This window comes from Microtus oregoni, unplaced genomic scaffold (assembly GCF_018167655.1).
Source record: "Microtus oregoni isolate MIOR12 unplaced genomic scaffold, Mior012 000013F_ref0000133, whole genome shotgun sequence".
Classification (NCBI taxonomy): domain Eukaryota; kingdom Metazoa; phylum Chordata; class Mammalia; order Rodentia; family Cricetidae; genus Microtus; species Microtus oregoni.
This window is the reverse complement of record NW_024543072.1, coordinates 48,349,811-48,366,530: the sequence shown is the minus strand read 5'-3', so window position 1 is coordinate 48,366,530 and position 16,720 is coordinate 48,349,811. Positions and strand designations below refer to the sequence as shown.

The 16,720-nt window shown below is 36.4% G+C and overlaps 1 protein-coding gene across 1 annotated transcript; it reads left to right on the top strand.

The window, feature by feature from the left end:
• The first annotated feature begins 6,886 nt into the window (after positions 1-6,886).
• Positions 6,887-11,389, top strand: Pdc (phosducin). Its single transcript, XM_041662993.1, has 3 exons — positions 6,887-6,962; positions 8,512-8,663; positions 10,862-11,389. Exons 1-3 carry the CDS (start codon positions 6,902-6,904, stop codon positions 11,387-11,389), a joined length of 741 nt encoding a protein of 246 aa, XP_041518927.1. The 5' UTR covers positions 6,887-6,901.
• The last annotated feature ends 5,331 nt before the right edge of the window (positions 11,390-16,720 follow it).

The following is a 16,720-nucleotide window of genomic DNA, read 5'->3' as shown; positions in this document are numbered from 1 at the left end:
TCAACTAACATCAATTATACTTAAAGACAATTATGTACTATATGCCTTTCCCTCTTAAAGATCTTTATATTGTCATCTCTACTAATCAAAATTCAGATTAAACACACAACTGGGTGTCTGATATTTTATATATTTAATATAAATCCTCAGAGAGAGAATTAATTCTGAACTTTAAATTCTTTAGTTCTCCTTTGAGTGCAAAAACTGAAGGGAAGAAATGATGTTACCTTTCCGTTTGTGTTTGAGACTTTGGCTCTAGGCCCCTAAAAAGCAGCCTTTCACTCAATACTAAAGCGTTATCACTCAACCCGAAAGCTTTCGGTCCTCTAAATAAAACTCTCAGTAGTGTGTGCCAAGGCTTTTTAGTACTAGTATAAATTTAGGGTTGTTGTTTCTTTTTTAAACTTTAAAGTGGAGATAAAAATATCTACTCCAGATGTCTAATACCTTGAAGAAATAGAACTAATGGTTCTTTAAACAAATATCGAGAACTTGATAAGATTTATTAAATTATGTGAAGTTTTTCTTTTGGTTGATTTCATTCTCCTTCCACTTTGCCTAGAATGAACAATGTCATTACTAATAAATTTTATTATTTGTGTCATGAAAATGAGTGTAGTATGGCTTTCCCATTGCTTTAAAATAGTTATTTTATTAACTACAAAACAGTTTTTAACTACAGTGTTCATTTAAAATATATAGATGCAAACCACAGAGAAAGCCTGTCTCGAAAAACCAATAAATAAATAAAAGAATGCAATACATCTAAATAAATAAATAAATAAATAAAATATATAGATGCATAAATATATATATATCCATTTAATATGATTCTTGAAATCACATTCATGTATAATTAACTGCAGATCATCTAATTCATCATGCCAATTTTTACAAAAACTGAATTTTATGTTATATTATCAAAGTATCTGATGAATCATTCACGATACTCATAATAGGATTAAACAATATGTACTTGGAATAAATAAGTTTTCTACAAACATGTATAACTAAGGAAGATAGCTGCTCTGAATTTCTTGGATGACTGTGGCACCTCTGTCCAGAACAAGTAAGAGAATGTCCTTAGATTTTAAAAGCAGAGCTGATAACTTTTCATTAAGCACCACAAGAATTCAGCTTTAATTCTGAAAGTTCATATTTCTAGAGATTTCTTTTGCCATTAATACAGGCTGACAAATATAAAATTGCTATTTGCCATGTGTTCCCAGCATGCAAGTTGTATGTATAAAAGGCATATTACTCCTTCCACATGCTCAGGTTCATGTGCTGAAAAGGTAATACTATTTACAGAGTAGGGAAGAAGCTAAGACCATGTTACATCTGCTGTGCCGCACCTTGGGTCAACGTTTCCATCAACTCTCCAGCTGTTGTCATGCACTGGTTCTAGATTCTGTAGGCAGTACACAGACTAGGGGTGCACTTCATATGCAGAGAAGAGGACATTAAAAATTTTTGAGTTTTCACCACTTGCTCAGCTCAGTATTTTTAATTCCTTACAGTGATTTATATTCCACTCAAGCTTCTTGTAATTATATTTAAAGATAACTCTCACAACAATAACCATGAAGCTTAAAAACTTGATGCACCTCCAAGTTCATAACCAGGATAACTAATTGAAGCAACAGAAATCCCAAGTGTCTTTACTTTCTAAGCAAAGTCCTATTTCATTAGTGAACAGAAATGCAGAAAAGAGTATAAATGGCAGGTATATGAGGCATTATAACACAAGCACAGAGAAAAACATCAATCACTCAACAGTTAGCAAAATCATAAGGAAGGAAGTCAAGTCATTAGAGAATAGCTGTCACATCCTCCCAAATCAATATCCCCATTTCCTCTTTGCAATTTCATGTACATTTTGTTATGTTCTATTACTCAATTGAAGATTAATCTCCTTATTTTGTGTATTCTCAGATGACTTACAGCCAATATTCCTTATGAAATATGAATCAAGGTACTCTTACAAAGCACAAACTCAGTACTGAAATAGGAGCATATAAAATAGTTGAGGGATATAATGTATGATATGTATATGTATGCATACATACATGAGCTTTCATGGAAGAGATAATTAGATATAAGTAGTACATATATGTGTTGACTCATAAAATTTATATTTATTTGACCATATAAATTGTTAAATTTAAATCTTTAGGGTTCATTTTTGATTATTCACTAATGATCAAATTAGTTTTTGCTCAATATTAAATATTATATACGCATAATTTCTTGCATTTAATCGTCATACACTTTTTGAAGCAGATACAATTACTACTCTCAGTTTTGTGAATGAAAAGCTAAAACAAATAGAATTTTAGTGATCTGCCTAAGAGCCGGCAGAGCTAGACTTAAGTCCAAGTGCCCAAGCGCTACTCACTATGTATGCTGTCATTCAAAGCGTTTAATTGTATGGTCCACAGGAAGTCAAGTTCCCCTTTTGAGGGAAAAATACATACAAGTAAACATGAGGGTAATTTTAAGAAATTCACAGATATGAGGCATAAAATCCCCTCTGTTATGATACCAACCTAAGCATACACTCTCAGCTAGCCCTATCTCTTTCCTTAAGTCTCTGGTCATAAATAGTGGGGTGGAATGGTAAAAAGAGGAAAATATGACTTTAGGGACTAATCCCCTCCATCTTTACCATCTGAAAGAAGAGATCTCTACAGACCCAGTTGATCTCATGCAGTATGACATAGTATTGTTAGGCCTATCTCACAGGAAATTAACCAATAACTCCTTCCCCTAAGAAGCGATACAAAATGCTTTCTAAAGGAGCCCAGTATGACTTTGAGAAGTCATCTGTGGCAGGGGTTAAATATCTCAATGAACACATTATTGTTGGTGAGAACATTAGCCAGGCTTAGTTGATCAGATTAGCTCACAGTCACCTTGGAACAGCAGAGCAGACACATAGGAGATATATGAACAAAGATGGAAAAGGGCAGACCAGGATGACCAGCAGAATGCAATGTGACCCCCTAGAAGACAGAGAAGGCATGAACCCATACTTCTAACAACAGTCAAGAGGAAAAGGGAAGTTATGGATTATATCCACCTAGTACTTTTACTAGTTTCAGCCATCCTACAAAAATAATAGTTCCTTGAAGGCTGGAGAGAGAAATCCATGGGTGAAGTGCTTGCTGAACAAGTATAAAGACATGAGTTTGGAGCCCTAGCACACACTTTATCATAAAGCTAGCTGTGGTAGCGGGTGTCTATAATGCCAGCAGTGGGGAAGGAGAGCAGAGACAGGCCAAACCCACGGCTCACTAAGCAACTGAAGCAATTCAGGAAGACAGTGTGTTGTCAGCTTGTGCCTCCATCTGCACAGGCGAGTGTACTCCCTCCGATGTGCATACACATACCACACACATGAAGATAAATAAACAAACAGATGAGCAGACAGAAGCAGTTCTTTGGTTCTACAGCAGTTAGTTAATAAACTTGAAAGTTTTTATTAATTGAAAACTATAATAGTTTAGTGAATAAAAGGTTTGCCTGTATGCAGGAAGTCCTGTTCTCAACCCACAAGCCAGCTGTAGTAGCCCTAGCTTGTAATCACAAAACTCGAGGGAGATAGAGGCAGGTAATTCTCAGCTCCATGACAACTTCCAGGCCAACCAAGGATGCATAAGATCCTGTCTCAAAACAAACAAACAGACAGTATCATAACATCATAATATTAAAAAGAAGCAAGGTCACAGATTTTTATACCTGGCAAAAATGAAAAACTCAGTAATTCTTTCAGACAGTGAATCTTAATGAAGACAACAGTTGGGTATGGTGGCACACACCTTTAATCTCAACACTCAAGGTAGAGGCAGGCAGATCTCTATGCGTGCAAGGCTGCCAGTCTGGTCTACAAATCAAGTTCCAGGACAGTCAAGGCTGTTACACAGAGAAACCCTGTCTCAAAAAAAACACAAGAAAAAAAGAAGAAAAGAAAATACTCATTTTCTCTATGCCAAGATCTACATTCTTTTGTAATATCAATGCAATTGCTTATATGACGCTAATGTAAAATTTAAGATATTAAATTATTTGTGATAACCTGTAAGTTCTAGAGAAGTGGTTAGAAGGAGAATTATTATGAATATAGATAAAACCTATCAATAGTGAGTAATATCCTCTTCGTGCCATCTACCCCAGAGGCCATGAACAGTAGAAACAAATGTTTCCATCTCTCAGTAATTTTTTGTTTACTCCTTCTCCTGGAAGAACACAGTATCAAATTTTGTTAATTTTTATACTCTAACTCAAAGGAAGGCAGCCCGGTTGGCATATATGTTAGCATTAGTAAGAACCTTATTAAAATTGTTTTGTTTTTAAATGTAATTCAGAACCCAGGGAAATGTGAGACACAAACAATTTTAGGTATGCACTAATCCAACCAATGGATGAGGTATGACCTAATTAACTGTATTATCTCTTCAATGAAGGAATTTGTTGAAATTGGCTTATGTGCTAGCCTAAAAATGAATAAAACTTTTTTCTCTACTGGATTGACAGCTAAGGTGTCAAAAAATAAACCCAGAAGGGAGCTACAGTTCCGTCTCTTCAAAATTTGAAATACAATTATATTAAATGTTCTTAACTTTATACATACTTATTCAGAATTGCAACTAGCAAGATTAATAATCTACTCTTGTAAGAGGAAAGGCTAATTAAGTTACAATTTTCTTAGAAATGAAGCAGCTAGAAATAATCAGGTGCTTCATATATATTATAATAATAAATAATAACTGTGCTTCGAGTTCTTTGTTCTTTGGTTTTACTCTGAAGCAAAAAGTCCATTTTCCTTTAGAAAGATAAAGTGCTTTTAAATAACTGAAGTCATTGCGTTTAGTTTTTAATCCAACAGTATTTACTTATTTCCCTTTCATTTTTCTTTTTCTGCTATTCTTTATATTTAATAAATACATTCAAACTCATATTCTTAATTATATTTATAATTACAAAAATATTCTAGAATGGGTTGGTTTTCCTTTAATAGCTTATTTAAAAGCTTTTCTTGTTCAAATGGGAAAACCAAGCAGGGAAAGACTGTGATCTTTTTAATCTCAGGTGATTCTATTAAGGACTGTAATAAAGGAAACAGAATTCTAGGATCAGTCCAAATATTGTCACCACAAGTCAAGGCACAAGAGGGGTCAAGACAAGCAACCCTAAACCAACTGTAAAATGGAAGCATAGATCAGCAAAAGCTGAGAAGTAATTAAAAATACAGACTGGATTATAATGGTATTTAAAACTGACTTAGAGGGTTGGGTGGTGGTAGCACACACCTTTAATTCCAGCACTGGAGAGGCAGGTGAATTTTTGTGAGTTAAAGGCCACCCTGGTCTACAGAGTGAGTTCCAGGAAAGCGAAGGCTACACAGAGAACTAAAAAATAAAATTGACTTTGAAAGGGGCAAAGAGAAAAGGTAAAGACACTTGATATATCCACTGCTATATAGACCCCCTTCATAGAAGTTTCAGAGAAATTATAACTATATGAATCCTTTAAGAAATACACTAGCATGTATAATTAACCAAAATTTACAGATAATTGAAATATAAATAAGCAAATAAATTGATTTTACTGTAAACTAAACATAAAGAAGTAAATAGCCATGATTTACTTCCCATAGTATTTTACCTTCTCAAAATTACAAAAGAGTGTTGGGGGAGAAAAAATTCATACTATAGGCTTAGTCACTATCTATTCTCATTTGTTTTGTGGGCAATCATTTCATCAAAACTTGGTCTTTAGCACTGAAGATGTTTCAATATTAAGTATTGATTGGGTCACCTTTTTTCAAATGCTAAATCATACAGTGTGTTTTTTCAAATCAATGGGGAAAAATCATAGTTATTTTAATAAATTGTGTAATTGATAACAGTAGGCTCCAAAGTCTAATTGCTTAGGTTAATATCCTTTACTAACCATGCATGACGAATAATCAAAATTAGGCATCTTTCAGCTTTTACAGTAAGATTGGATTAATAATTGTCCTACCACATTTGGCTCTGAGAGCACTAAATGAGTTTGTCACATAAAGTAAATTCGTGTCCTGTAGTAAGTGCTCATAGTGTGGTGGTTTAAATAAAAATGTCCCCATATGCTCATATATTTGAGTGTGTAGTCATCAGGGAATGGGTGGCACTATTCGAGAAAGATTAGAACAATTAGGAGGTGTGGCCTTGTTGGAGTAGGTGTGGCTTTGTTGGAAGTAGTGTGTCACCAGGAGTGGGTTTTGAGGTTTCAAACACCCATGCCAGGCCCAGGTTCTTTATTTCTCTGTCTACAGAGCAGGGTGCAGCTCTCAGCTACTGTTCCAACAACTGCCTGTGTGCTGACATGCTCCCAACCACAATGATAATGGACTGAACATCTGAAAATATAAGGGAGCCCTCCATTACGCTTTCCATTTTAAGAGTTGCCTTGGTCATGGTGTCTCTTCACAACAATAGAACAAACACTAAGAAAGTAAGCATGTCATTAATTAGAATTTTTCATTTGATGAAATATTGGTGTATAGTTTTAAGAAATATTTTAACACGTAGTAATAAAATTAGGATTTCATTAATCAGTAGTGTTCCTGGAGTACCTAAACCCAAAATGAAAACATAAACCTTTAAGAGACAAACCATAAATTATAAAAACATCATTAGCAGCATATGCTAAATCAGTGTCATCTTACAATGCAGACAGAAACATTCAAAACACTCTTTCTCACAGTGATAACCTTTAATCCACCTGGGTGACATCAGGGGCTTATAATACATGCACCTGTATTTAAGGATGTACATGCTTGCATAGGTCTCCTAGAATTTATCTGTCTCATTGCTCTTTGTTCATCATACAGATTACACCCAACCCAACCCATAACATGGAAGAAGCCACAAGCCAAAGCATAGAGGAAGACTTTGAAGGACAGGCTACACACACAGGTAACTAAAGTGCAGAGAAAGCATAATTATTAAAGTAAAATTAATTCTAGTAATATCTGCTGTTCTTATAGAGAATATGGTTGAAATTAAGTAATATCTTCCTCTACTCGGGAGAATAATCCAAAAACATTTGACTAAATAAATTGACCTAAAGTGAAATGATCCAAGATTAGTTATTTGCTATTTCAGTATCAAAGAGTTAGAGAGAACACAAATTATTGATCATTTCCTGCTACCCAGTTATCTAAGACTCCTCTATCTACAGTTTAAAAAAAGTCCTTTGTATTCTCCCACTCCTCCTTGTGTAACCACTACAGACTTTCCTTATTATACTATATGTGTGTACATATGTACATATATACATATGTGTGATCAAAAGTAAGTAATGCTTGATTTTAGCTTTTCAAATGTGAAAAAAAGGAGTAAGAAGATAACACGCATGCTTGAATCAAGTGGATTTCAACCTACCTCCAGATAACCCAGAACATTATTTCATCAGGGGCTTTTCTTAACTTGTTCAATTATATGTGGCTATTCATATACCACTAGCAAGACCTTAGTCTTAAGTACTATAATATACAATATGATATATAATGCAAGGGAGAAAGAATATACCCAAATGTAGAATATAATATTAATAAGAAGCAAAACTAAGTTTTGTATATATATATATATATACAAAGTATGTTTGTATATATACAAAATATGTATGTATAGCTCATTTAATATTGCATGCGTTGAAGAATTTATGATCTTCAAAGCATTATCTCTCAAGAACCAAATATTAATTCCAAATAGGAAATTCATCTGTGTTGTTAAATAGCTGAATTTTGTCTGTGTTGTTAAAACAGGCAACTGAGCCTCACCCTTACAGGTGCTGATTCAGCAGATGAGGGGCAGTAGTGCCCATCATTAGAAAAATTAATTGCTGACATTGCACACATTTTTCTGTGTGATGTGGCAGACCCTCACACATATAATGAAAGCCCTATACAGTTGGATGATATCCCTGGCTCTCTACTTAAAACCCTTTGCAAGGAATGGGTCCTTCCTGTGATTCTTCAGCTCTGAGAAGGAATTGGCTGGTTATGTAATGATAGTTGTTGCTTTAGTTTCCTTAACCGAAGTCAGATGCTGTTTTCCACGTGTTGAGTTTAGGTGCCACTGTTATTGTTGTTCCTCCAATAACTCCAGTTTCCCTTAACAGTATAGTACAAAAGCTCACTTATTCCAAACGTGTCTTTCTTATGTAGTGAGTGCTGCTTTTCTGAAATTCTGCTTGCTTTTATATATTCCAATTTTTAAATATTCTTACCTGTAAACTTCTGTAAATAGTAGGATCATATAATTTATATTGTTATTATGGATGTTTTAGAGAGATTCTGTGCCATGGTCTTTGCCATTTAGTAAAGTTAATCTTGGACATTATTTTTATGAACAAGTCAGAAAATGCTTCTGATGCAGGAGATGACACATTTTCTCAAGGCAACTTTTAATTGTACAGTCTTTTGATAATAAAGAGAAAAAATGCTTAAAATTTTTATTTCAGGACCCAAAGGAGTAATCAACGACTGGAGAAAGTTTAAATTAGAAAGTGAAGATAGTGATTCAATTCCACCCAATAAGAAAGAGATCCTCAGGCAAATGTCTTCTCCTCAGAGCAGAGATGACAAAGACTCAAAAGAGAGAGTCGGCAGAAAGGTAAGAGAAGCAAGGACGTGTAATTATAAGTTATATATTTCCTAGTCTAATTCACTCAAAAGAATCACTTTAGAATATTGTGAAATGCTTTCAATGCAGTACACAGTGAATACTGTAACAAGGTATTCCGTACTATGAAATACATGTGGGAGTCAGAGAATAAATGATAAATATATGAGCTATTGTAGAGGAAACTTCGCAGTATGAGAAAAAATATATAGAGCTTTAAACCATATAAGCTGCTACATTTTAAGGCAACCAAGGCACCGTGTGGGCTTTCACTCTTGGGTGTTTCTAAGCACCCGAGTCTGCAGAGAAGTAAAGAGACTCTATCTTGGTAGAGAACAATTATAGTTAGGAAGAGTGAGATTCCTCGGGAAGATAAAGCAAGGAGAGAAGCAGGAGCATAATTGTTTAAAGACAGCATTGCAGGAGTCTAGTTATGCATGTGTACACCTGTGTCATAGAGATAGAGTCAAAGACCTCTAAAATGTCAGTGGCGATTATGTGAATATTAAATTGGTAGAACATCAGTATTTTTACTTCCTTTTTAAAACTTTTGGCAATTTTTAAATCTCCATAAATAACATATATATATGATTTAAAAATTGCTAAAAGTATATATATATATATATATATATATATATATATAACAAGATTAATGGTAATAATAAAAAAGTCATAAAGAGATCTTCATTTGTGAGAGAAGTCACTCTAGCACATCACCTAAGCAGTTTATACTGATGGTATACTGAGTGAAGAGACCATGAACAGAGATATGCCTTGGCCCTTGGCTTCAGGCCATGGTAGGGATCTCCAGTCTGACACTGGGAGAGGCAGAAGGCAGAAATTGGTTCTCTCTCAGGGTTATTATGCAGTGTAGATGAGACACCCACATTTTGAAACTGAGAAACTGTAAGAATGTCCTCATTTGTTTCAAACAGATCATGAAGGGAAAACAAATAAAAACACTTTTAAAAATACTGTCAAATCTGAGATGCTATTATTAAAGGTTTTGTTCTGGTTAAACTTCAGAAATGTGCCTGTAAGACTAAATGTCTATGTCTCACGTAGGAACAGAACAACGTCGAGTATGAATGCTCAAATATATCTTTAAATCAATATTTGTGAGGCTTGGTTGCCCGAACTAGCAGAACTATGATGGCAACTTAAGAATTATACAAAACATTTAATAATTTTAGGATTAAAAAATTAAATTGAGTCCATAAAACTGACAGAGAAAAATCGTTAGGCTAGAAAAGTGGTTTGGCCGTGGTGGCATAGGTGTATAATACCAGCACTTGGGAGGTTGCGGTAGGAAGACCTTGATTTCCTACCGTACCAAAAGAAAGAAAGGAGAGAAAGGAAGGTGGAGAGGGGTAGGCTGTTGGGGAGAAAGAATTGGGGATATTAGGAAAACAAACGCACAAGGCAGAAGAAAGTAATAAAAAATGGATAGCAGCTGCGGTTCAAGGGTTACATGATGAAGACATCCTCTTGGGACCCCCCAGCTTCCAGCTTCCAAGTTTCTGGGCCTCTTCACATCTTTCAGTGAACTGTATGACAATAGGCTGCGTCACTCCTTTGTGTCTATTTTTTCTTCTTGGTTGAGGGGAAGAGGTGATTAATTGTCTATCGACTATATTAATAATGGAGTCAACGTTATAAAAGGGTATTAAGGTAATTGGATGTTCTAATCACAAGAAAATGTAGCTGTTTTAGAAGATGTATAGTTCTCTGACTTTTGACTAAACCCAGTGGTTAAGAATAACCCAGAGGGCTTGTTAAAACATAGACAACTCAGCCTCACCCTGACAGGTTCTGATTCAGCAGTTCTGAGTGGCACCCATAATCAGAAAAAAACAATTGCAGACATTGAACACATTAATTAGAAAACTGACACTAGTTGACCAAATATGTAATACAAGCCCTAACAGTACTTGTTGCTATGAAAATAAAAGCAGGATAGAGAAAGAGGAGGATAGACTAAGGGCCCTTTTTCAACTGATCAACCAAGTAACAAAAGTCAATGACCTTTGAGGCGATGCTTAAATAAGAAGGTTTTTTTAAGTAGAAAAGTGGTCTAAGCAGAGAGGACAACAAGTCAAAACTCCTAGGCTTGAGAATAAGTTTGGTGCATCCAAGCGTGAAACATTTCCAATTGAACTACCTCCATTATTTCTTTCATGCACCCTCAGATGAGCATTCAAGAATATGAACTAATTCACCAAGACAAAGAAGATGAAAACTGCCTGCGCAAATACCGTAGACAGTGCATGCAGGATATGCATCAGAAGCTGAGTTTTGGGCCTAGATATGGGTTTGTGTATGAGCTGGAAACAGGGGAGCAGTTCCTGGAGACCATTGAAAAGGAGCAGAAGGTCACCACCATCGTGGTGACCATTTATGAAGATGGCGTGAAGGGCTGTGATGCACTCAACAGCAGTTTAGCCTGCCTTGCGGGGGAGTACCCAATGGTCAAGTTCTGTAAGATAAAAGCTTCTAAGACCGGTGCTGGGGACCGCTTTTCCCCAGATGTTCTCCCCACCCTGCTTGTATACAAAGGTGGGGAACTCATCAGCAATTTTATTAGCATTGCCGAACAGTTCGCCGAAGAATTTTTTGCTGGAGATGTGGAGTCTTTCCTAAATGAATATGGATTACTACCAGAAAGAGAGATGCATCACCTAGAGCAGACCAATATGGAAGATGAAGATGCTGAATAAGCGTTCTCTGTGTCAATATCTCATATCTGTCCTTTACACAGTGAACACTTGTTTTTGGTAGTATCTATATTCCTTTAGCAAACACTAAATACGGCCATGGCTATCCAAATTTGGGGGAAAGATATTAAAATTATGTTAATAGCATTTTAAGTATTAGATATCCAAGTTGAGATGATATTTTGCTGCAAAAAATATAGTTCTTAACAAATACTGAGCAAACAGAGGAGGTGGATAATGTCAATGTTATTTCACTTTAAAAATCCCTTTCAAGATACGTGTTAGCTTTTTTACTCCTTACTTTTTCCCTTGGCATTTTTATTTGGGCTTTAGAAACTGAATACTACTTATGTGAACTGACTTGTATGATAAGAATAAAATCATATGAAGAAACAAATATTCTGTGTAAAGTCTACTGTGAGTCAAGTATTATATTCTTAAGAACCTAAAAACTTCATAAAGCTCAAAATACAAAAATGGTTTCATATTTGTTTCTAATAACCTTAAATCTGCATTAAAAAAGTATTGTTTTCGTTTGTAAAACAATACAACAAGATGAGAGAAGTAGAATTTCAACTTTTAGTTCTTTTGAAAACATTTGGAAGTTTGTCCAAAAAAGCCAGACACTGATGGCACATGTCTTTATTTCCAGCAGAGGAGGAAGAAGCAGGCAAATCTCTGAGTTCAAGGCCAGCCTGGTCTACAGAGTGAGTTCCAGTATAGTCAGGGCTACACAGAGAAACCCTATCTCACCCCTCACCAAGAAAAAAAAAAGGTAGAAAAGAAAATATTTGAAAGTTTGTTCTCCCACAAAAAGTACAAAGTGAAACACAACATTGAAAGTATAAATACTTAAGTTAGCTGAGGAGGAAGGTGAAAAGTATCTAATCCAGAGGCAAAAGCTAATGATGAGTGAAAACTGAAGCAACATGGCTGACAACGGAAGAAATGGTGAAGATGTGTGTTCAGAGCAGGTTCAACAGTCCTCCCTGGCAGCCCATGCCGAAGCGCACAAAGGCTCGAAGCTTTGGTCTCTAATCTTTTAAGTAACTAGCTGATAGCTTTTCTTTTTCCCCTTAACTTTCCCACCTCCACCCCTGACTCTAAACATTTCACCTCGTTCATTTCTCACGAGAAAACAGGCGTTATCCTATGTGAACTGCCTCATCTTTTTACCACCAGAACTGAGAAGGCAACTACAAATAAACCTGTTGACTGATGTCATGGAAGAAGAGTCCTCATGTGGTGTGAGAGTTCCTTCTGTCTATGTGTTGCTTTTATTGGTTAATGAGTAAAGAACTGGCTTGACCTATAATATGGGAGGTAGAAGGGGGGGCTGTCAGAGGGACACCATGGAGCCGCTGCCGGAGATAGACGTGCTGAAACTTTGCTGGTAGGCCATGACCTCGTGGTGATATACAGATTAATAGAAATGGGTTAAGTTAATATGTAAGACTTAGCTAATAAGAAGCTAGAGCTAATGGGCCAAGCAGTAATTTAATTAATACAGTTTCTGTGTGGTTATTTCGGTTCTATGCAGCTGGGACACTAACAAGCGGCTCCTCCAACACACATGGGCATCTCTAGTCAGCCGACACATGGCTGTACAGTACCCCCACTCATTCCTACAGTCGCAAAGAGTCCACGTGGGTGTCTCCTGTCAGCAGAGGCGGCTGTCCAGTACCCCCACTCATTACCACAGTTGTCAAGAGTCCACATGGCCTCTCCAGTCAGCCGATGCACGACTGTCCAGTACCCCCACTCATTACCACAGTTGCAGAAGTTCTATTCTGGGATTACTCCCCTCCCCTCTGCATTACCTGCTGCTTTTTTCTTAAGTTTGGCTTTGATGCATTTTTAAACTACCCACTCTTCAAAGTGTGTCCACCTACAGCTTAAAGTTTTAACCTACCACTCCTATCTCCGGTAAAATCACGACTCCCAAAGGAAGTATCTAAAACTAGAAAGTCAGGTGCGGTGCCGCACCTAGCCCTCAGGAGGCTGAGGCAGGGGCCTGGGTGTTCAAGGGCAGTCTGTCTACAAAGCAAAAACAAAAGCAAAGCAAAAAATATGAAAAAAACCAGGGTCTTCATGTGATATATTTAAAAACCTAAAACCTCAATGGAACAGCTATAGAGTGGCATTAATTCCATGAACTGGAAGAATGTCTTAAAGAATGGTGGCGAGATGGTGAGGGAGGACAGTCAAATTGCCCAAAAGACAGTAGTTTAAGAACAAGATGTAAACTCTGCTCAATTAGTAGCCACTCTTAGCGGCAGAAGAAGCAAGTTTGCAGGCCAGAGGACGAAAGAAAGGCTAACCAGTGAAAGAAAACACCTACCTACAAGGGAAAAAAAAAACAGTAAAAATGACTACTTTTCCTATCCAGAGAAAGCTCTACTCCTGTTAGAAGCAAACTACCATGCTCTAATTTAAAATAAACAGATAGCAAGCTTAAGCAGGACTAAGCCCAGGGAACGTCTTTAACCCATCATTGCCAAAAGTGAAGTAACTAGGTGGTACCGACAGAGAGACTGAGTGATGATAGCAACCACTCTCAAAATAAGACCAGGTGACTAATGGGTGCCAGGTGAGGCTTTGATCATATAACACTCATTGGGGAGTCACACAAAAGGCAGGATTTGACTAGAACGCTTGAAGTCTGCTGTTGCAGAAATGCTGCCATACCAGCGCCTTTATGCGAACATTTTATCTGCTGTTCAACTCCGTAGGAGAAGAGATCATGTAAAAATAGATTCATTTTTTTTCTTTGAGAATTTCAACACTGTGTTTTGATCATATTTGCTCCCACCTCCTCCTTAAGCCCTCTCAGATCCACCCCAGAGATCACTTTTGACTCAGTAAAGAAAGAGTTTTAAGTTACAAGGTTTAAAATGTTCTACCATGTCACTTAACTACTCAAATAAACTCGAGGGAGAACTTGCTTTTTCTCTAAGGATAGACAAATTTATAAGGAATAGAAAATTTGAATTATAAATTGAAAAGCTTATTTATTCATTTGTTCATAAAACATTACTGATACTCTGCAATGTCCACTCTGGGTCCTTGAGAGCAAGAAATGCAAGGTAAGGAAAACAAGCATTACACAAGAAACAGTGGGTAACTGTTTATAGCATTGTATCTCCATGTCTCTGCTGTGGTGGTGACTCCATTGGGCAACATAGCAAACTTCTTGGTCTGAATCCTCTTGCTCATTTTGTGAGTTTGAACACACTAATTAATCTCTCTTAAGATCTGTCAAACACAGATCTTGACAGTAGTTATTCATAGAGTTACTATGATATAAAAACGATTAAATCATGTAAATTAATTAGGAGTGCCCAATATACAAATATTACTAAAATGTTACTTATTAATAAATAAACAGCAAGTAAAATGATTCATATACTACACAGATTTACAAGCATAAAATTGTACACACATGCACACACATAAGCTAATTCATAAAGATGTTAGAGGCAGTGAATCCATATCAAACACGCCACTCACATTCTTGTACAAATGAACCTACTGAACAGCTTACATACAATATTTAAATCAAAAGAGAAAAGTCCTTTAGATTTCCAGGGTAGTGAAAGGCAGGTAAGTGACTCCAACAAAATGGCCAACCACTGTACACATTGAATTCTACAGCTCATCTTCCACGCTTTGGGGCATACTGGATGCTGACAACCATTGCTGGTGGGAATGCAAACTTGTGCAACCACTTTGGAAAGCAGTATGGCGGTTTCTCAGGAAATTCGGGATCAACTTACCCCTCGACCCAGCAATACCACTCTTGGGAATATACCCAAGAGAGGCCTTATCATACAACAAAAGTATATGCTCTACGATGTTCATAGCAGCATTGTTTGTGATAGCCAGAACCTGGAAACAACCTAGATGCCCTTCAATGGAAGAATGGATGAAGAAAGTATGGAATATATACATATTAGAGTACTACTCAGCAGTAAGAAACAAGGACTTCTTGAATTTTGCATACAAATGGATGGAAATAGAAAACACTATCCTGAGTGAGGTAAGCCAGACCCAAAAAGAGGAACATGGGATGTACTCATTCATATTTGGTTTCTAGCCATAAACCAAGGACATTGAGCCTATAATTAGTGATCTCTAGGCGATTTTTAAGAGCGTTATTTTTAACTAAAAGTTTCAAATCTGGAAAGAGAATTAGAGGCACATTTGGGGTTAGAGGAAGCAGCAAAATAAGTCAGTGAGTTTTTACTCTCTTACCATGGAAGCTTTGTGGTGTCCAGAATCCACAATGAAAAGCCTAACACTGTGGTACACATATATAATCCTAGAACTGCAGAACACATAGCAGAACTGACAGGAGAAACCCTTCCTCAACAAGATGAAAGGAGAGAACCAACTACTGAATGGTGTGGGAAGTCCTTCTGTATATGTGCTGCTTTTATTGGTTAATGAATAAAGAAGCTGCTTTTTGGACAATGGCTTAACAGAATATAGCCTGGCTGGAAGAGATATATAGAGAGAGAGTAGGCAGAGTCAATGAGAAGCCATGTAGCACTGCCAGAGACAGATGCTGGGGACAGAACTTGGAACTTGACCTGGTAAGCCACAGCCACAAGGCTATACACAGATTAATGGAGATGAGCTAGTTTAGGATGTAAGAGCTAGCCAATGAAAAGCTAGAACTAATAGACCAAGCAGTGATTTAATTAATACAGTTTCTGTGTGGTTATTTCCAGTTGGGGTGTCTGGGAACAAACAAGCAGCCTCCCCCAACAACTGAAAGTTGACCTCTGACCTCCGTATGCATTCATATGCCAAGATACGTATACATGTGCATGTGTGTATGCACATGTATGTGCACGCATGCACACGCATGCTAAGTAAGTAAATAGAAATGAATAAAAAAATTTTAAGCACAATATTTGGATAAAGATATGCAGGTTTTATAAAAAGATGGTATGGTATTTGTGCCTGTAAGCCCAGAACTTGAGTAGCTGACATAGGAGATACTCAAATAATAACTGTAAAATGCAAAATTTGTTATTTTATAGCATTGAACTTGAAAAACTGATATTATCAAATTTTAAATACATATAAAATATTTCCATAGACATACAAATGCAATAATCATTTTAGTTTTCAAGTTTTCTGCTATTTCAACAGCTCTTGTGTCTTTAAAGAAGAAAAAAACCTGAATTTAAGAGTAGACAAATTTGTCACAAGCAATTGTTTTCCCTGTTATGAAAATAAAGCATTCTGTGAAAAGTAAAATATTAAATTCCTGTAACATAATTGTTAACTATTATATAAATTCATAATTCCTGTGGAAGTTACAAT